Consider the following 20,446-nt stretch of genomic DNA (forward strand, 5'->3'; position numbering starts at 1 on the left):
CGCCCCGTGGTGCTGGTGAAGCCACCGGAAAGCCCAACCCGTGCTGACCTGGGCCAGGACCGGTGCCAGGACAGGTATCGCCACTGGGCTGTGCGAGACGAGCCTGCTGCCAGGACAAACGAGCCACCAGGCTGTAGCGAGCACAGCAGGATACCCATGCACACAGAGGGGCAATTAAAATTTCATCACGAACTCGCAGCCCAAATATGCGAGGTTTGGCGGAGTTAAAAGGAAAGGAAGAGGAGGCAGCGATGGTACCGAAAGGCAGGGATATCAGCGTGCTCCGAGCACGAGGGGGCTGTTCTCATTTTCCATTAGGAATGCTCCTTCATTTCCCGTTCCTCCTACATGAAACCCTCGAGCCTTCTTCTTGGCCACCCTCGCGCCTCTGAGAAAGCCAGAAAGCCACAGGGAGTTGTCTTCCCCCAGAGCATCCTTTAATTTTCCTATTTGTCTTTCTAATGCCCAGCCTCATCAACAGCGCTGTCTATTCCCCATGCGCCCGTGCTTTCCGCGGAAGGAAGGAATATTTTTACCCCTTCCTTCCTATTCCCCCTTCCCCTCCATTCCATCCTTTTGGAGGCTTTTTATCTGGAGTTCCTTTCCTTTCTTTTCTCTTTCCCTTTCATTTCTAAAACCTACAGATCTCTGATTCAAAATCATTACTGTTTTTAACTTGGCTCGAGTCACTTTAATTAAGTTACTTTCCATTATTTTTTATCTAGTCCATTTGTCTACATCCCCCTCACCCTCCCTCATTCTTCCTTTCCTCCCCAAGGCAGGCTGGGTATGAAATCTTACATTTCCATTTGGCTAACAATCACTTTGAATTTTTAAATGCTATTAAATTGGATCACACCGGTCACTGGACTGGAGTTGTCTAGCTGTGATATTTACTTGCGCCAGTCAAAGGGAAATGAAATTGCAGCGGAGCGGCGGCGGCGCGGGGGGAGGCGAGGGGGGAGCGCAGATTTATTCTGCCTGTGGTACTTGCAAACAGGCACAATCCCTTTGGATTTTAGAGTGAGTTCAAAGGAAACTCTTACTCTCAACCATGAATGTATTGTAATGTCTTTAATAAATCAATTACTTGTTGGCAGGGAAGTGTCACTGCATCTCCAATCCTTGTAATCACCTCAGCCTTGCTGTGTTTTAAGTGCTGAAAAACCAGTGGGGTAGAAGGGGAGCCCGGAGAAGCACTGGGGTAGGGGGAAAAAAAAAAAAAAAAAAGGAGAAAAAACTTCATCTTGCCAGAAAGAAAAAAGAAAAAAAAAAAAGACTGAAAGATGCAGAAAGACATTTGCATAATGCAAAAAACACACCCAGTGACCTCAGGCACCGGCAGGAGGAGCGCTGGGACGCTCCATGGGAAAGGCGACGTGGGACACGCGTCTACCCCAGGTATTAAGCACGTGGCGATGCCGAGCATCACTCTTGCAGGTAATCTGCAAAGTGGTGCTTTCCTGCCACCCCCAGGAGCGAGACTTCCTTTTGCTGCACGTTAATTAGTGGCAGGTTTTGTGCTCCCGCCTTCGGGAGGGTGCCGGTATTCCAATTTTGCTAAAAGAGGTCTTTTACACCGGAAAATTTGCTAAAAGCAAAGGGAGCAGGATTTGATTACAAAGCAGTCCCGGCCAAATCCAACCCCTCCTCCTCTCTCTCTGCTGACAATATCCTCCCCTCCACAACAACAATAATCTGAGCACAAACAGACATGAAGCTTTTCAGAAAGTAATGAACTCCGGCTGGAGCCAAGGCAGGAAGGGTTTAATGTTCAGCTCGGAAAGCTTGGCGAGGCCATCAATTATATAGCCCTGCTGCTGAAGGAGCAAAAAATAATATTTCAGACAGACATGGCCAAAAAGAAAAGATAGGGAAGGAAAACACTGCGAGAAAGAATTAATTCTGGGAGCGAAAAGAAGTGTTTGTAAAAGAGGAGGAGGATGAGAGCTGGAGCTTGCAGGCTGGCTGCGAGGTGGAGGCATTACAGCGAGGGCAAGTTGTGGAGAAGACATCCCCACTGACCCCGGACACGGCAAGGGGGGCAAAATGGGGATCCACTTTCAAGACCTATATTTCCACGTCTACTTCTGAAGGACCTTATTTCCATGTCTTTTTTCAAGGTCTTTGCCTTTTTGTTCTCCACTTGCCATTTTTTTTCTTCCGGTCTCCTTTTCTAAATCTTTCTCCCCTACTGCACCACCAGAACAGAAAGGAAAAAAAAAGAGAGCACAAGCCTCTTTGCACATGTCCCCCCTGTCCTTGCAACTCCCCTTTTCCATTTTCAACCTCTCCGAAGCAAAAAAAAGTACAGAAATGCCCCATTTTTCCCACCCCTTCATTCTCCCCTAGGCTTGGCGACCCCTCCAGCCCATCCTTAAGCTCACAGATATTTATTGAGGTTTTCTAGCACCCGCTGCGGGAGGCGGCAGGGCCGGGCCAGCTCTTCGGCAGCTGTTCCCTTGGCCTCTCCTTTATCTCCAGCATTGTGTTCACATCTGCTTCCCACTCTGCCTCCTTTTTCCTGCCGCCGGGAGCCGGGTTTTAAATCACTGCTCAGCGCACCGGCTGCCAGGCGCGGATTTCATGCTGCCCAGCATGCCCCGTTTGGATAGGTATCCAAAGGCCGTTTGCAAGCCTCCCCTGCCTTTTTTTTTTTTTTTCCCTCCTCGTCAACCTGCCAGCGCTGCCACACTGCTTTCCCCTCCTCCCTTTTGGCCACGGAGCAAGCTTGGCTCTGGAAGTATGTTCAGACACCTGGTTGCTGGCAGCGCGGGGCTTTGGCACGGGCGCGCTGTGTGCAGCTCTCCGATAGGGAAGGGGAGGCGAGCGCAGCCCGGCCGGCGTGGGTCACTGTGACCCTCCTGGGCTATTGGGGACACGTTGGTGGCCGTCCTCGCCTGGGGCTGGCAGCTCTCCCACCACCCGCATCCCTCCCCGGCTTTGGCTGGGGTTTTGGCCGAGCCCGACTCGTGGTTTTGCTGGGGATTTGTGTGTTAGCAAAGCGCAGCTTTGTACAGCGCAGGAGCTGCATTTTAAGAGACGTGTTTAGGACGAGACATCGCCATCTGCGGCTCCCTTCCCCGCGCTGAGCGCTGCTCCTGAGCATGGCGATTTTGGCAGGGCAAGGCAGCAAAAGCCCCAAGGAGCAAACAGACGGGGGCAGGTGATGCAGAAGGATGCCCAGGCACCGGCTCCAGACAAAACTCCTCTGTCAGACTGCAACCTCTCCGTGCTATCAAAGCAAGAGAGGGCACCGTGCTCCCCCCAGGCGGCACTCGGTGCCGTACAGACTGACTGCCCTAAAAAGCTTGGTTAGGGTATCCCCAGACTCGTTTCATCCCTGATCCGAGCAGGATTGCAAGCCACGATGCCCTGGACCTTCGAGGAGCGTGGAAGGGGTGCCTGCAGCTGTTGCCCTGGGCAATGTGACGGCAAAGGCTGCCCCAAACAGACCAAACCTCTCAGGCTGAGCCCTCTGCTCCTGCTCTCGGACTCCCCAAGCCTCTGCAACAGGCTTTTGCTCCTGGACTCAGCTCTGGGGGGACTGGCCAGAAAATCAGCGCTAAAGGCCAAAAAGGAGAGCCAGATTAAAGTATCAACTCAGAATTTATGCTTGGGACTTAAGGTTTAATAATGCAACAGAAAATCAATATTTAATAAAGCAAATGATGGAGAAAAACACTGAATGGGAGATGAGCTGCTGCTCCTGTTTTCAAACATGTAACTCCCAGAGGAGCCAGTTTGGCAGGATAGATGCGACACCAGATTGCCACGAAGAGCTGGCACGCAGGACACTCGAGGTCCCACTGATTCCAACTCCCGTGTCAAGGGGGCTCGCAGGTCTTTTATTAAAGGACAAACATGGAATTACACTGGTGGTCAGAGTCCAAATACCCATGAAGAGAGATCAAATGCTGATGCACACAGGGAGCCAAGCAGCTGCCTCGCTGAGCGGGCCCAGATTTGTGCTCGGGCTGGAGAAACGCGGGCAGACGGGCAGCGCCGTGCCCGAGCCCAGGCTTCAAACGCACCGAGAAGTGCTGGCTGGGGACTGAGATCTGCTGACAAGCAGGGAGAGAGCAGCAGGGCTCAGAGCGGAGGATAAATGCTTGCCTGCCAAGTCAGGAGGCTCTCCTGATGTGCAGGAGAGGAGATGGTGTTGGTAATTCTGGGGTAGCAGGGAACAAGCTGGGCATCAAACCCTGCTGCCAGGCACGGTGACAAAGCAAGCGCAGAGCGAGCATCATCGCTCGGCGTGCTGAGGAGGGATGCGACAGGGATGAGACCGGGATGCTGGGGACACATCAGCAGCTCTGACTCCCTCCCCTGGAGCCTGGAGAAAACTGCACTCGGCGCGAATGGCACCGGGATGCTGTCCTGACCCAGCCTGTGCCAGCGTGTGGCACCGAGATGTCACCTGCGCCCCTCTGCTCTGTGCTGCCAGTCCACAGCTACCCCAGCACAATGCAGCCAAGCTCTACAAATGCATCCAAACTGTGCTCGTTGCTCAAAGCACTCCATTAGATTTGGGGTTCATATTCAGGAAACTGGAGGCTCCTTGCTTGAGCTGCACCCGATCCCATAGCTACCAGGGCTGCACAAAACACTGGTGCGCCCTGAAATGAACAATATTGTGATCAATACCAAGTGCCCTGCAGCGGTTCTCCCTCCCTCCCTGTCCTCCTGCACCAAGCCCACCCATCCCCACCCCAGAAACAGGCTGTGCTGCCAGCTGGGACGGGGCTGAGCTTTCCCCATGCCCAGGCAGGCGATGGTGGGTGCTGTCTGGGGTGCACAGGGCTCACCCACGGGTGCAGGAGGCAAGAAGGTGCAGCCTGGTGGCTGCAACACCGGTGCGGTGTGGGATGCACAAAGACTCCCTGCCTGGAGCAGAGCATAAGCGTGCCAGACTCAAGCCCCAAATCCCGTCCATCGCACCCTGTCACCTTGGGCAAGCTCAGACTCACAAAGCCCGGGGACTCTGGAAAAGTCCTCCAAACGCAGGGGATGCTCACTCGCATCTCTCCAGGGGAGCAAAGCTCGCTCAGGTGCCCTTGGACGAAGCCCCCTCCTTCACCCGCAGCATGCGCCGGGTTGCCTGCCTGGCCCTGCAGCACGGCAGTAATTTGTAGCTTGTGCTGGGATCCTTCACGATGAAAGATGACATATAAATATAAAACGTTATCGCTCCATAACAGCCACATGCTATAAAACGCCGGGCAGAAGGATCTGGAACTAGATGGAGGCAGCGCTTTAAATCCTTCCCTGCAGAGTTACTGCCGCTAAAACAACAGACCCGCTCCGAAGAGCTCGGCCGTGGAGGGAGGAGAGGAAAAGCGCCGACAAAACCGCCGCCGCCGAGGAATTAGGCGAGTGAGGAGCCTTTACACCGGCGCGACCTTGGCGTGCTGCCTCCCCTGGGGTAGCGGTGGCACTGGTGCACCAGCGCCATCTCCTCCCATTCATCCCCTGCCGCGGCTTCCCGCGGATGCCCCCGCGCTGCCATGGCAACGATAAAGCCGGTCCCGATGCTCCACTACAACGAGTTGACTCCGCTCCCGCGATCACGATAACAATGCTGTTACTGTAGTAACATTACATTGTTGAGGTCTCACTGTTCTCCCCTTAATTTTATTGGCGGAAGATTAAATTGCAATAATGTTATTGAGCCACCATTAGCGTTTCCAGGGTAACAATAACATTAAGGTAGCGCTATCGCGTTACAGTGGTCCTGCCGCTCCACCGCAAATATTTTAATGTAGTAAAACAAAAGAGATTACTGCAGTAACATTAAACTGCAGCGACCTCATTAACCCACCGCCGGCTTTCGCCGCGCTGAACGGCACTTTGGGACCCGCGCGCGGCGGTGGGGAGGTGTCCGTCTCCTTTGGGAGACGTCCTTTGGGAAGGATAGGACCCCCGTGAGATGTGCAGACAACCAAAGTCTTCCTCCAGCCCTGCCTGGAGAGCTAGGAGGCGCATGGGTTCAGCATGCCGCTGGCCCCCCAGTTCCTCCCGTGCCACAGAAGTGGAATCTTTGCCGAATCGCTCCCGGTGGGGCAGGCGACCTCTCCATGAACGCCTTTGGAGAGCATGGGAGAGCGGAGCTGGCGGTACCCTGTGTGCTCAGAAAAAGGCTCGAAGAGGAGCAGGCTCTTGTTTTCCAGAAGTGGAGCACTCAGAGGGTGACCTGTGCGGCTCTGCATGTCTCCAAGGGAGTAGCAAAGAGGCACACCGAGCTCGCCTTGCCGCCGCTGAGGCACGCACAGCTGCGGCTGGGAGGGATGGAAATAGCGGAGCCACGGGGGTGTGGGCAGGTGGAAACGGCCCCAGTGGGCATCGCTGCACCTCCCCGCACGGCTGCATCCCGCGGCAGGGATGTAACAGCAGCAAGGCACGGGGGCAGCCGGCGGGGACCGCAAAGGGTTCGTGTCGGTTCCGCTTAGGGGAGCCTGCAACACTCCGGATAACAGCCTCAGCGGATCTCCAGGGGAGGAAAACAGAGAAACCGTCCACAGCCTTGATGTATGCAAAAAAGAAAAGCACGAAGGAAATGAAAACGGTCTGTGTCCTATGAATCACTGCTGCTTCCTTCCCCTCGCTCCAGTCTCCTGCCAATTATCGTTGTTTGGGAACAGGAGACGTCCTCCCCTGGGCACTCGCTTGCTTTCGGCCCTACCCCTCTCTCCTTCCCAGCACAGCCCTTCTGCAGGTCTGGCACCCGGCCCGCTAGCATCGCCGCAGGGCAAGCAAGCACAGAGGCTTCCTTCTCTTCATCACTGCTCTCTTACCAACTCGCTCCCTTTGTAACGAGGGCACCGGTTAATATACTTGAGCCCCGGTCACCTCCCCGTCCCTTCCACTCCTTTATTCCCCGTGCCAACGGGGTTTGCCCACGCTCCCCAAGAAGGAGGATGCGCTGCGGCACGAGCGGGACGTGTCCCTGCAGACGTGGTCCCTCCAGCAGCAGAGCGGGCACTTAATGGGGGCAGCCCAGAACCGCAGCGAGGGCAGGGACGAGAGCTTCGTTCAAGCTCCAGAGTCTGTTTTCCCCCCTCCTGCCCCACGATATAATTGCTAATTAATAATAACGTTTAGCTCTCAGATAGCGCATTCCATCTTCAAAGACCTCTGTCGACATTAGCGAATTAATCCTCATCAACCCCCCTGTGAAGTAGGTGGCAATTATTATCTCTGCCTCGCAGATGTTAAATTGATTTGCAAAGAGGTCAAGTGACTTGGGGAAGGCTGGGGACAGCCTGCCCAGCCCAACGCTGGGTGCACGACCGCTTGGGTGGGGAGCATGTCTGCGGGTTAAACCCCACAAAATCCCATCTTTCACCCCAAGGGAGGTGGCCAGACCCAGCGCCCAGCCCTCATCCTCCTCCCGTGCTCCTCATCCCCCGGGAGCCGCCCCAATCGATGTTCGTTGTGAACCCATTAAACCAGCACAACATGCACACCGGGGGCTTCCCCTGCAATTTGCTCTCCTCCCTGGACCGAACATGGTGCAAAGCCTGCAGGGGAGGCCTTGGGGGATGGATGAATTACCAACAAAAATACACGGGAAGGAAGGAATCACACAAAGACACCAGGAGCTCAGGTGAAGTGAGGGATGAGGGTGATTTCATGCGGCCAGATCCCCACAAACTTTTTTGTGATGAATTCTAAGGCATTACCAAAACTTGCTTTTGCTTCTGGAAAGGACAGCCTGTCTGGCAAGGAAAGGTGTGTTCACACCAGGGAAACCCACGCCAGAAGCAGCTCCTGCCCACGGACAACATCTGCATGTCTTTACCGTCACCAAGTTACCAAATGGGGGCACATCCTTCATCCCTGTGGGACACCCTGAGCCCTCAGGATGTGCCTTTTACCAAACCCGCACACAGCACCTACCACACCACGCTCCTGCTTCCTGGCAGCTCAGGTGGGGCTGCACCACCTTGGGCAGTTTCCAGCCTCCCAGCACCAGCGCTGCCCACGCAGGGTCCCATTCTGCCCGCTGCTCAACCACAAGCCTCCCTTGCAAGGACCAAGCAAGCACGAGCTGCTGGCAGCCGCTGGCGTGCAGCCGGACACTACTGGGGTGAGCGGGGACAGCAGCACGGAAAGCTGAGCGAGCGAAGCCACCTGGAAGAGGGAGCATCACCCAGGAACAGTTGCTATTCCAGGCTCACAGCGATCAGAAACACTGAGAAAACACTTGGTAAGAACACAGGGAGTTGTAAAGCTCCTCTGCCCCTTCCCACCTGCAGCATCAGTGGCTTTAGGGGCACCGAGGAGAGGCTCGACCCCGCAGGAGGGGCACCTGGCTCTGACAGCGGTGCTAAGGCTCCTGGGCAGAGGATGCTCAGGAAGGGTCTGAGATGCTCAGGCATAAGCCACGCGTTCACTTCCACCCCGTTTTCCCTACAAGCCACCTTGAGGCCTTTGGACAAGAGCAACAACAACCGCAGGGTCTGATCCTTCCCCCTAGCCTACACCACCACGTGAAACCTGCCCCTAGGCTCCATCCCCATCCACCTCGGCGCGAGGCGCAGGCGGCGCGGCCTCAAAAAAAAACTTATTCCCATTCTCCTGCGAGCGAACAGAGGCTTACGGCATCAAAGGAAAATTAATCGGGCAGAGTTCAGGGCTTGAAACAAAGCCGGCTCGGGGAGGTGCCGCGAGCCTCCCCCCCGGCTGCTTTATCTCTCCGTGCACACCTTGGCAGCGGTGTCGCGGCGCGGGGCAAGGTGCCACCCGCACGCCGCCTGCGCCCCGATGCCGGCTCCCACGCCGGGGCGGCCCCCGTGCCACCTGCGCCCGCTGCCCCCCGACTCCAGCAAGCAGGTAATTAACTCCCAAACAAAGGCAGGGATTTGCAGATTAAGCCAGGCCCGGGAAAGAGTGGGAAAACTCATTTACACCAAACAAAAGGGGAGGGGTGATTAGTTGCTCCAGTGACAACAGAAAAAGCCAGATAGGGCCAGGGAAACTGATAAAGCAATGGGAAAGTGCTAATATCCCCCAGTTGCCTCCCCTTTTCATTTTTTTTCCCCTTTTTCTTTCTAAGCACTAAAATTCCACCATTTTCTATCATGCAAATTCGTGTGTCTAAGTGAGATTAAACTCCGGCAGGCACCGTGCCTCCTTCCCCAAGTCCATTTCCAGCACCGAGATAAGGCCAACTTTCCTTAATGCATCTTACAAGGCGGTGGGAGTGTTGTGCAGGCACGCGTTGGAGACGGCTTATTATCAATACAAATAAGAGCTTTCCAGACACCGTCGTCCTCCTCCTCCTCCCTCCCCTCTGGCTTTTAAACCCTGAGCCCTGGAGAAAGGCTGCGCTCAAGAGGCTTAAAGAGCTGAAGTGTCCTGGAGGGGGGTGGGAGAAGAGGATCAGGAGCACCCAGAGCGACTTCTGCGTTCGGTGAACCCGAGGGAGGAAGGAGGAGAGGAGGGGAAGGGGAAGCACGGCTCCTCGAAGGTCAGCAGGGCCACTCTCAAGTCCTCTTCTTTGGGATTTCGGCCTCCCTCCAAGCGCAGAGCTTGCCCGTTGTGAGTGGGGCTTTTCTGGATGTTGTTTCTTTTGGGTAAAAACTTTTTCCACCCAGAAACGCATCCGTCTCCCCAGGGTACTGAAAACACGGGCAGTGCCACTTCCCTGTGCTCCATCTGGTCCTGAGGCAGCCCCTCTGAAGAACAAATGGGTGATGTACAAACAAGAGGGGTGTGCAGGGGTCACCTTCCAGGCACTGCGGATGACAAGGACGCTGCCTGAACGGCTCCTTTCAGGTCCCACAGTAAACAGGCAGGAGGTGCTTGGGAGCTTTTCTCTCTCGGAGGTCCAGGTGCGAACCTCCTTGCGCCTTTTGCAGCTACGTTACTGCCTCGCATCAACTTCGCATCCCCAACACCGAGCCTGGCCCCATTTGAAGCAGTCCCCGAAACAGCAGGTCTAAACTTTGATGCATTCAACACCACGGGGCTGTTGTCTCGTTCCTGGGCTCATTTGTCCCACATTAGTGCAGCAGCGGGGAGGAGAGATGCGCCAACCTGCTATTCCTGGATCGGCAGCGCTCACCTTTTGCCTTTCAGGGGAAGGATTTCAAGACTGACAAGCGTTTCTGAAAGCCTGACCGACAAGGAAAGGTGGGAGAAAGAGGGCTTGCATCCTTTCAGAAAGAAGGTGGCTAAGGGGCAACACGATAACAACCTTCCCAAAAGCAAAAGGTTGTTACAAAGAGGACATTGATCAATTGTTCCCCATGTCCGCTGGGGATAGGATGAGAAAAACTCCACTTCATTTGCAACAAAGAAGGTTTAAGTTAGATATTAGCCATACGTTTCCTAATTATAAAGGTAGCAAAGCAGTAGAATAGAGCGTCTAGGGAGATGGAAGAACCTGCTTTGTTAAAGATTTTCAAGAATAGCTTTCACAAATGTTTGCCAGTGATGTCTCTGCCTCGTTGCAGGGGGACAGGCTAAATTAGCTGTTGAGGTGCCTTCTACCCACCTATTTTGGGATCGCAGCCATCAATGGAGCCAACCTAGAAATAAATGTGCAGCATAGACATCCTTCGGTTCCTAGAGGTCTTCAGCTGATTCTCCCCTGCTCCCGTTGGGGACCATTCCCAACCCTCATATCCTAAAAAAAGCTCCTTCTCACCTCTCTGTCCCTCGCTTGTTTTTTATTCTTCCCCCCCACAGCACTGCTTCCTCCAGCAGCCCTTGGCAGACACTGGGTACGTGCCATCTCCTCCTCCTCTCCCTCCATACAGACATCCCCTAAAGCTGGGGGCAGGATGGATGCACAGCATGGGCTGAGGAGCTCTCAGCTGGGCTGATAAGCACCCATTACGCCTGCCTGGGGGAGCCGCAGGCTGCTGATGTCCTGGGTGGATGGGGAAGAGCTTTTTGCCCCCCCGGCTGGTCCCTTTGGGGCTTGCAGCCTGCCCTGGGGCACGATTTAATTGCATCCTGCGAGGCTGGTGTGCTCATGCCTCCAGAGCTGTGCCCCCAGGGCCCTTCTGTGTGTAGCCAGAGGAAATCAGGAGCTGTTTGGAGCGCTGTTTTGTTTCTTTCTGCTCTGGACTGCGTGTTGTGGCAAGCCGCACTCCTCCCTCTTTCTGGCTGTCACCTGGACTCACCCAGCCAAACTTTAACTGGGGTCATTCTGGCAAGCCTCCCTTTATTGGGCACGATGTTCACTTTCACACCCTGTCCCAGCGCGTTGCTGCAGATCACGTATTGCCACCTTCCACCCAAGAAAAGGCTGCGCGAGCCAAGCAATAACTCTTGAAATTAGGGGCTGTGCTCCTGAGAGCCAGTATTTCCATCGGCAGCAGCAAGGATATTCAGCAGGTTATAGGGCTGAGCCCATCACTGAATCCTCCAGTACTTAACTGTACCACAGCAGGGAATTAAGATATGACCTTTTACTCCTGTATCCAAACATCTCTGCCTAATGCTACAGCAAGACACAGGACGGATGAGCCTGGATGTCTGGTGATATGGGAAATTTAGGTCAGGAAACTGGAATCAGAAGGGAGGCAATATAAATTGCCCTGCATCACCCCAGCGCCTGATAGCAACTTCAGAACTTGCGGGTGATCGACTTTGGCTTAAGGGACGCAGGCAGGTAATAACAGATTGCAAGATAAACAGCAAGGACCCGGGATGGCAACGCATCCGCCTGCTCTTCGTGGTTAATGGAGATGGAGAAAGTCCGGCTCTGTTTAGTTTGCTTGATTGCTCAAAGAGGAAAGAGAAAACGGAAGGGGAAGGAGGGGGGGAGAAAGGCTTGGTTTGGGTTTTTCCCCCCCTTCTATTCATTAGGCTGTCAATAACGCTCAGGCCTGGCATATCGACGGCGGATTAGCTCAGCCCGGCTCTGTGTACAAGACCAATGCCTTTTTAACCCAGCTTGTTTCCAAATCAATACACCCATCAGCATTCGAAAATTAGCCCGAGATGAGATTCCAATAGTCAAGCTGGTGTGTCATGCTAAGAGGGCTTCTGGCCAAATCACAGAAGAAGGGGGAGGAAAAAAGGGTTGGTAGCAAGGGATTAGAAATTCTCCATTAATCCTCCTTTGGGCTCCTCTGTACGGGCAGGATGGGTCCCATACATCCCACCACGTGGGGCCCAGCGTACATCCCCACCAAATCCCATGGCACGGACATCAGGAGGTGTCTCATATGAACAACCATCTGCTCGGCCATCGTGCGTGGCCATGCTCGGATGTCCCCTCCTGAGAGCCCACCTGTGCTCGGCCACGCGTGGCTGGTGGCGGCCACCGCACGCGCTCCAGCACCCCGTGCCGTCCCTCCTCCTCCTCGCGGGAGAGCACAGTTTGAGCACACAAACACATATTGTTGCTAGGCATACACACACCCCCGCAAAGTACACAAATCTGCCAGCTCTCTGTTTTCCCCCAACACAAATTTTACTTCAAGCATTGCCTCCAGCATAGGAAAAAAAATAAAAAAATAAAAATACAACAAAAAAAAAACAGCAACGTGGGTTTAGCAGTGATTATTTTGGGAGGCAGAGCTGCCTGTATCAGAGCCCCATGACTACTCCAGGAAAGTTGGCTAAATGTGACTGCAAACACTTGGGCATTGCCCAGCTTCAGTTGGACTCTCCAAGCATGAAGATCCCCTCCATATTTGCACCGAGTTGTCTTACACGCACTAGGGTCAATGTAGGAGCAATGGCAGGAGACACCAGGCTCGAAGGGAGGACCAGAAGTCAAAGCACCGCGCCCAACCCCTCTTCGACATCCCTTCCTCTTACCTTGCACGATGAGGTGGACGCGCGATGTCTTGGGGTGATTGTCTGTCTGCACGGAGCAGGTGTAGGGGCCCTCATCGTACACGTCCACGTCGTGGATCTGGATGCTGTACTGGGTTTTGGTGTTGGCCAGGAGCACCACCCGAGGGTCCAAGCACCACTTGTCATTGCCGGCATAGAGGATGCTGCTGCGGTTCAGCCAGGCCACGCGGGTGACGCGGTTGTCCACGGAGCACCTGGGCAGAGGCAGAGGTGACCCGTTAGCGTGCTGCCATCCCCGCCTTCCCCAGCTCCCGCTCCTCCCCTCGGCACTATTTTTAGCTTTGCTGCCAGCAGCAGTTTCGGAGACCGAGTGTGGCGGCTCTCCAAAGAGGACAATGTCAGCACTTCGCCTGCTGTGCTCAGGGCACCGATATCCATCTAAACCCGTGGCTCAAGAGATTTGCCCAAGAGTTTCGCGGTTATTGCAGATCAGAGCCATCCGCCACCACTCACCAAAGGACCTTTTGCCCCTCCGTTCCCATTTGCTGCTTTGCTAACTCAGAGACAACCACAGCCAAGCCAAAAACGTCCATTCAGAGTCCTAACCACACTTTTTGGGGGGACACCGGTCGCTCCCTCCTGCCCAAAAGCCATTGCTTGGTCTCTCCACAGACCATCAGATCCCTGCAGCCAGGCGAAGAAATGCAGAGCAGAGCAGGGAGAGCAGCTTGTTCTGCTTCACAAAGGAGCAGGGAAAATTTATCTCAGGAGCAAGCCAGCTTTGACACACCTCTAAAGAGAAACCTTGAGCTTCCTGCCATTTGTCCCCCCTGTCACTTCTTCCTTCCCTTCCCATCATACGCACCGCTGCTTCTCCTCCACTTAGCGCATCTCTCCCCAGCTAAACATCTCACCCATCCGGTGATGTTTCAGAGGCAGAAATCTCCTAATTCCAGCCTCGTTAACAACAGGCACCACCCAGAAGACAGCGCGGTGCAAACCCAGAAGGAGCTTTGCTCCTGAATGGGAATTTTGTTCTGTCCTGCGCAGCGGGGACCAGCCTGGCTCCCCGAGAAGGACAACACCAGTCCTGTAACCCTCTATCCCCATACCCCAAGTCAAGGTTTGCATCCTCCACTCTAATGAACAACCTCAGCTTGCTCTCCAACCCCTTCCCCGGGCAGCAGGGCCATGCAGATCCCGGCCCGAACCCCACTTCTCTCCAAGCAAGTTGGAGACCTCAGAGCTGTTATAACTTAGCTGAGCTTTGCTGGATGCCAGCGACGGCGGATAATGTTCCTACATAAAACCACTCAGCCTAAGCTCCGTTGTTTATATTCTCCCCACTCTACTTCATTACTTGTGCAGTGGCTGGGATGCAAATTAACTTTGGAGGCACTGAAAGAGAGCAGCCTCGGCTCAGGGTAGCCTCGCCAAGGGCAAGGGGAGGCAGCGCCCCGTCTAAAGGGACTGACCCTGCTTTGTGGCGAATTTGGGTGAAGGGAACTTTGGGCAGGGAACAAACTGCAAGATGTGAACTCCCCTGGGTGTCAGCTATGTTGGCAGTGAGTCTTATATAGCCTGAATTTTGTCTTGGTGGGGCAGAGTCCAGCCTCAAGGGACTCCTTTTCCTTCTCACGGTGCTGCCACCACCTCTCTGCCTACGCTTCTGCCTTCCTCCTCCTCCTCGAGGGCTAGCTTATCTCACGTGGACTTGGAAAGATTGTTTATACGAACAGCCGCACAACCCCCGGCTCGTTTTTACATCCCAATTCTCCCCAGGAGGTGGGCGATGCCATTATTCCCAGTCTATAGCCGTGGGAGGGAGATGCAGAGGAACGAGCGATCCTAAGTGCTCGCTCGGCTCTGCCAGCAAAGAACGCACCTCGGGGGGACAAGCTGCCTCCTCTCCCCTTGCCTCTTTTTGGAGGTATCTCTTTGGCCCCTCTGATCGCAGAAGGAGCCTGGAAAACCACCTCGAGACCCAGCATCTGGCTGCTGGGGATGGTGGGTGCCCATCGAGGTGACTGCCCCAAGGCGAGGGGGGCAGCCTGGTCCAGGAGTCCCCTGAGGATTTGCTAGGCAAGGACCCAAGCCGTTGGCCCATCCTCCCTCTCTGGTGTGAAAACATCTGATAAATTAAACAATTTCATTGCCGTTCCATAATGATATTACGATAATAATAAATTAAATGCGAGCAGATTTTTATTATCTTCATAAAAAAAGCAATAGATTCAGCCTGGGCTGAACACCAAGAACTCAGTTCTTGCTCGCTCTCAGCTGCTTTACAACTTGAGTGAAACCTTGGAGTTAAGTTGCTCGAGTTGAATAAAACTTTGAGATTTCACCCCAAAGGACGGTTTTATTATATTGTGCTCTGGACCTCAACAGCACTGGCAGCTCAGACCTATGGGGTTTGAATAAAATGCAGGAGGATATTTGGTCCTTGGCTCTGGCTTGCCCATCACAATGCAATGAAATAGGCTCCTGCAAGCACCGTGAGCAGTGTTTCAGCCCCAAAAGGGGGTGCCCACCCTCTCTGCTAAAGCCTTCTTGCAAAGAAATGCTGGGAGATGAGAATCCAGACGTGGCTTGAATTTCTCGTGCTGGGCCCTCCTGTGGAAATTATCGCTGAGGACCTGTAAGCAGGCTGAACTAAAAATATATATATTTTCTCTCTCCTCCTCCACACTACTTTTTTGTGAAATGCATCAGCTTGGAGATCCCTGGATAATAATGGAGCCAGACAGTGTGTAATCCAAGCATTCCCTCTATCATATGGGCATTTAAGTGCTTTTGAAAAGCAACGGGGCTCAGGTAACGCATGAGGCAACAGTGAAATAAGTGCTTTCGCCCTTCACAGCACCTGGTCGCAATCTCTTCTTATCACCTAGACACGCTTCTCTGTCCCTGGGATCGGCAAGCTTAAACTTGTTATTTTATTTTCTTTCCTCCCTCTTAAAGCTCCTGAGCCAATATATGCAATAAACAGCAGAAACGGCTCCGGGAAGAGGCACTGTGACCTTCGGTGTGCTATTTTCGGGACGGCAGCCTGCTGCCACACGGAGGGCTTCGTTCCCCTCCCCGGTGCAGGTAACGGCAGGACAAGCCCCCAGCAGGAGCTGGCGAGCCCGTTCCTCCTCGCACGGCCATCAGCCAGGGTCCCTGTGGCTCGTTCCCTCCTCGCAGCGCCCCGATGCTCTTCCAGCCCCTCCATCTGCTCCATTTCCCTCCCCAGCAGCCTCCTTGCTGGAAAGCCTTTGGCAGGGGCGGGCGGCCGAGCAGAAAGCCTTTGGTGGGGCTGGAAGCCAGGCTCCAGGCACAGGTGGGCAGCGGAGGCACCACCGAGCCTGGAGGCTTCTCCTCTTCCTCCCCACTCCGGGCAGGAGCAGAGCCCAGAGATGCTCCCCTGCTGCTCCGGAGCATCCCTGCCTTCCTTCCACCCCGTGATGTGCCAGGGAACGAGGGGGGAGAGGTCCCCGGGGTGCTGGAAAACAGCACTCGCCTCCGAAAAAGAAGATGTAAAAATAATTAAGCACAGATGAGGTAATTTTCTCTCTTAAGATCCTTAATCCCGGCTACGTTCCTGCTCAGAAAGCAAGGCCTTCTCCTCCGAGAAGATGAAGAGCTGCTGTCTCTCAGCGCCAAGTGATGATCCTTCTCCCTCTCTGCTTCTCCTCTGGGAGATGGAGACGCTGCTAACACGCCACTGTCACACCGCCCTGGGGGCAGGCAGCGAGGCTTTGCAGACACCTGGCTCCTCGCTGCCCCTGGCCCTCTGCTCCCCCTGCCACTCGGGCACCCCAAAGTGACCACGAGCGGCAGATTTGGGGCTTTTTAAGATAACTGTGTGCACCAACAGAAGGACAGAGCTGCGAGCATCCTCCCTGCCTGTCCACTTGTGCTCCAAAGAGGACGCGGGACCCGTCTGGTACTGCCCTTCCCCGACCCGTTAGCATCTCCCAAAGCTTCTTGGCTTTGCTAGCTGCCTTCTGCAAGCAAGCTGGTCCATTAGGACTCCAAACCAGCCAGCCCTCACGTACAAGAAATAAATAAGCACCGGGGCACCCAAGCTGTGAGCCCTGCCCGTGTCTCAGTCTGCCCCCGGCACCTCCCCGCAGTTTCGGCACAGACCCAGGTTGCACAAGCCAGCAGTGACGTGCCCTCTTCGGCTTCTCTCTTTGCTTTCTTGAGTTTGCACACAGAAAATGTCAGGAGAGGAGGTGGCCCGGCAGCGGGGGGAAGGAGGTTTTTAATTACTGACGTGCGGTAATTGGTGCACAACACTTTCTGTTGCCTCTTGTGCAGATCGCTGGTGTTTCAGAGGGCTGGGCTGGAGAGCACAGATTGTCTCAGCCCAGCAGGACACACAAGAAATGAATAATGTTAATTAGAACTGAAAAGAGCTCAGCAAAATTAGCAACCTGACTGCTGCTTTCTTTGCAATTACCAGCGTACAAGCTCCATCCTGGGATGCAGGGGCAGGGCTGGGCTTTCAGTGCCCACCCTGGAGAAATCCCCTTCCCACACCCGGGCCACTTGATGGAGTCTCACACGTGTTGCACCACAGCATCAAGCCATCATCAAGCATCCCTAGAGGCCTTTTTATTTATTTTTTTTCCACCCAGGCTAATTCAACAGTTTCTAGGCACCTCTGGATTTTGAAGCAATCCCTTCCAAACTCTCAGCATTTTGTCTCTGCTATGGGTCAGCCCAATCTGGAAATCAGTTTACAGAAACTAGCCTGGGGTTTACTTTAAACCTGGCTGCAAAAGCATCCCATGGAGACCCGGCAAGGAGATGAGCTGCTTTGGCCATGCAGGGGGGAACAACTACCCCCAGCCCTGTGCAGCATTTCGTGTCCCAGACAGCATCTCCCGTTTGTGCATCCTCCATTGAGCTATAAATGATCAACTAAACTAGACCGCCGCCGCAGGCAGGAGCTTCACATCTTGGATTTATTTCTGTGATTATCACATTTTATTGTTATTTATTAGGATTAATTAAAGGCCGGGCCGTGAACAACTCAATCCCATTCAAACACAGTCCCACTGCTCCTGTAGACTTCCCTATGACGTTTTTGCTGCGCTGGCAACCAAGGTTTGGCATCAATTCCTGAGCAAATGAAAAGCCAGGGTCCAGGTGGGCACCCTGGGGACCCCAAACTCCTCGCTCACCTGAGGCACGGATGTGGTGAGAGCACGGGGAAGAAAGCACGCATGCCTCATGCTCAGTCCCTCTTGCCTATCTGCCATGGGAGGGCTAGCATTGATTTCTCTGGTGCTGCAGGGATGCAGGCTTGGTGGGAAGAAAACAGAGGTAAACGGACTAATAATGGAGTGGCATCCAACACACGCTAGAGGTAATTAGACATTTAGAGAAGTCAGCTAATGGGGAAAGACCGTTTCTGGTACGGCACCCCAGCAGAGGGTTTGAGGCATGCCTGCCCTGACCAGACCTGCACTCAGCCCAGCCCATAGCTCTCCTCCTGGCTCTTCCCTGGGTAAAAAGCCAAAGCTGGAAGGAAACAGCACCTGGTGCACTGCCACCTCATGCCAAGGGGCCTGGGGACATTCTCCTTGGGACAGGTGCTGCCACGACCCCGGAGGCTGGGATGCACCGTGTTTATCATGCTGCACTGGAGGAGAAGGTCTGGAAGCTTTTGCCTGATAAATATTAAACCAGCATCCTCAGCACCACCAACCAACCCGGTTCCCCTCTCCTTATTCTTTGTTGAAGTGGGTGAAGTCACGCACTAGCAACTTTTAGCAGTCCGGCCCTTCTCTGGGAGGCTTTGGAGCATCTGCTCGCTTTCGGCATGCACACAGACCGCGCACCCGCTGCGCGCTCACCTGCTCGCTGCGGCACCGTATGCTCAGGCACGCACCCACACGGTGCTGCCCCGCACGCCAAGCACCAGCCGAACGGAGCAGGCGGGCGCACACGCACTGCAGTTCTTGTAGGTGCTGCGTGTGGCACGCTGCACACGTTGGAGCAGGCGTGTTCATCGACACGCGTGGGAAACAGCGCGCACCCCTCCGGCCGTTATTCTGCTGACTGGTTACAGCCGGACCAGTTTTGGCCGCTCATGGTTTCAGAACATGACGCACACAGCTGTGTGCTTGTGAAAAGGGACACGCAAGGCACTTCTTGGCCAAGCCCAGCTGCATGGCACGAAGCCCTTTCCTTGAAACACCTTCAGACTTAAGACATGCCACCCGCTGACCCCTCCACGTGCTGCAAGAGGTGCAGTAACGCAGATGCCCAGCTCAGCCCCCCGAGCTTGGACGACCGAGCAGGACATGTGCAAACCCACGCTGCTCGCAGGACCCATGCGGGGACATTCACAGCGGAGGCTGGACCACGGCACAGACCGGCCCGTGGGCTTGCTCCTGCCCGCTGAAAGCCCCAGCTGCCCCCCAGGCTGCTCGAGGCTCCCCGCTGCTGGGGCTGCATGCCTGCGGTGGGCACGCAGCAGGAGGATGCTCGGAGCATCCGTCCTCACCTGCACCCCAGGAGCACCGCAGGCATCCTCACCCAGGACTGTACGATCAGCTGGAGGGTGTCTCGTGCGCTCACCACGGTGTGAACCTCCAAAAAGGCACATCCACAGCACGGGAGCACAGGGCAGCCCCTTCCCTGCAGGGGGGAGCCCACCCCACGGGGACACGACCCAGTGATTAACCCAGAAGCAGGCTCCGGCAGGAAAGGGGGGTCCCTGCTGGGGCTGGTGCCTACCTCCAGCCCCCCCCCACGGCAGCTGGAGCATCTCCAAAGCCTGCGGGGTGAGCAGGTGCCCTCAGATCAGCTTCCACCCCGGTGCCTCTTCAAAATCACGCTGAGCTGGTCAAAAGCAGCGCTCAGAAGTGGAAAATAAAACCCTTTGTGCTTTCCCCTTCTCTTCCTCGCCCAGGCAGGAGTTTCAGCTCGGTGAGGGCAGAGGGAGCCGGGGCTCGGGGGCGGGAGGTCCTGCCTTCCCCACCGGCTCGCACTGCAACCTGCAGCAGAGCCTTGCGGCTCCCTGCCCTTCATTTCTGCCCTCTACAAGGCTTTTAACGTATTTGGCACCTCCTTTCCAGGGAGGGTGAGTTAATGCATGTTTGTAAAGTACCTGATCTCCTCAATTGAAAGTTTATACATGCAAATGATTTGCACTAATTACATTAATAATAATATACCGGGCTTCAAGATCTGCCTTGGTTCATTGCCCGGGATTCACGGAGCTGCAAACAACTCCCAGTATGCTGCCTTAGACGAGTTTGTTGGCAAATGCCAAAGAAGCAGGAGGAAACCAGAGCGGGGAGGGAGCGAGGAAGGCAGAACTGCAAAAAGAGCCGGAGCCCCCACTTTGCAGCGCGCTGACGGAGCACAAAGCAGGGTACGGAGGAGCCCCGAGTCCCGTGGCACCCCCAGGTCCTGGGGGACCTCACGGCCAGCACGGCACGGCCTGGTGCAGAGCAGGCAGGTCGCGATGCAGCAGGCAGGGGCGGCTTGTCTGGAAAAGTCTTTCTGTCTCTGCAATGCAGCAGTGCACCAGCACCTTTCCAAGTCCCCTGCTCCCGTGCTCGGCTCATCCAGCCTTTCTATTTATCCTCCTATTGTCTCTGCTAACAACAGGGCTCTGCGCATCTATAGCATCTTCCATCTCGGAGCGGCTGACGAAGCAGCAGTGAGGGCAGCCTGG

At 54.8% G+C, this 20,446-nt stretch overlaps 1 protein-coding gene across 12 annotated transcripts in view; it reads right to left on the minus strand.

Moving 5' to 3' along the window:
- Positions 1 to 20,446, minus strand: part of LOC106040563 (protein CEPU-1) — a 336,971-nt gene that overhangs the window by 37,344 nt on the left and 279,181 nt on the right. For all 12 annotated transcript variants that reach the window (XM_048063493.2, XM_066981348.1, XM_048063496.2 and 9 more), the window contains one exon: positions 12,784 to 13,016. In XM_048063493.2, coding sequence (XP_047919450.2) covers positions 12,784 to 13,016 — 233 coding nt within the window. The remainder of the gene's footprint in view (positions 1 to 12,783; positions 13,017 to 20,446) is intronic.

The sequence above is a fragment of the Anser cygnoides genome, chromosome 21 (assembly GCF_040182565.1).
Source record: "Anser cygnoides isolate HZ-2024a breed goose chromosome 21, Taihu_goose_T2T_genome, whole genome shotgun sequence".
Classification (NCBI taxonomy): Eukaryota; Metazoa; Chordata; class Aves; order Anseriformes; family Anatidae; genus Anser; species Anser cygnoides.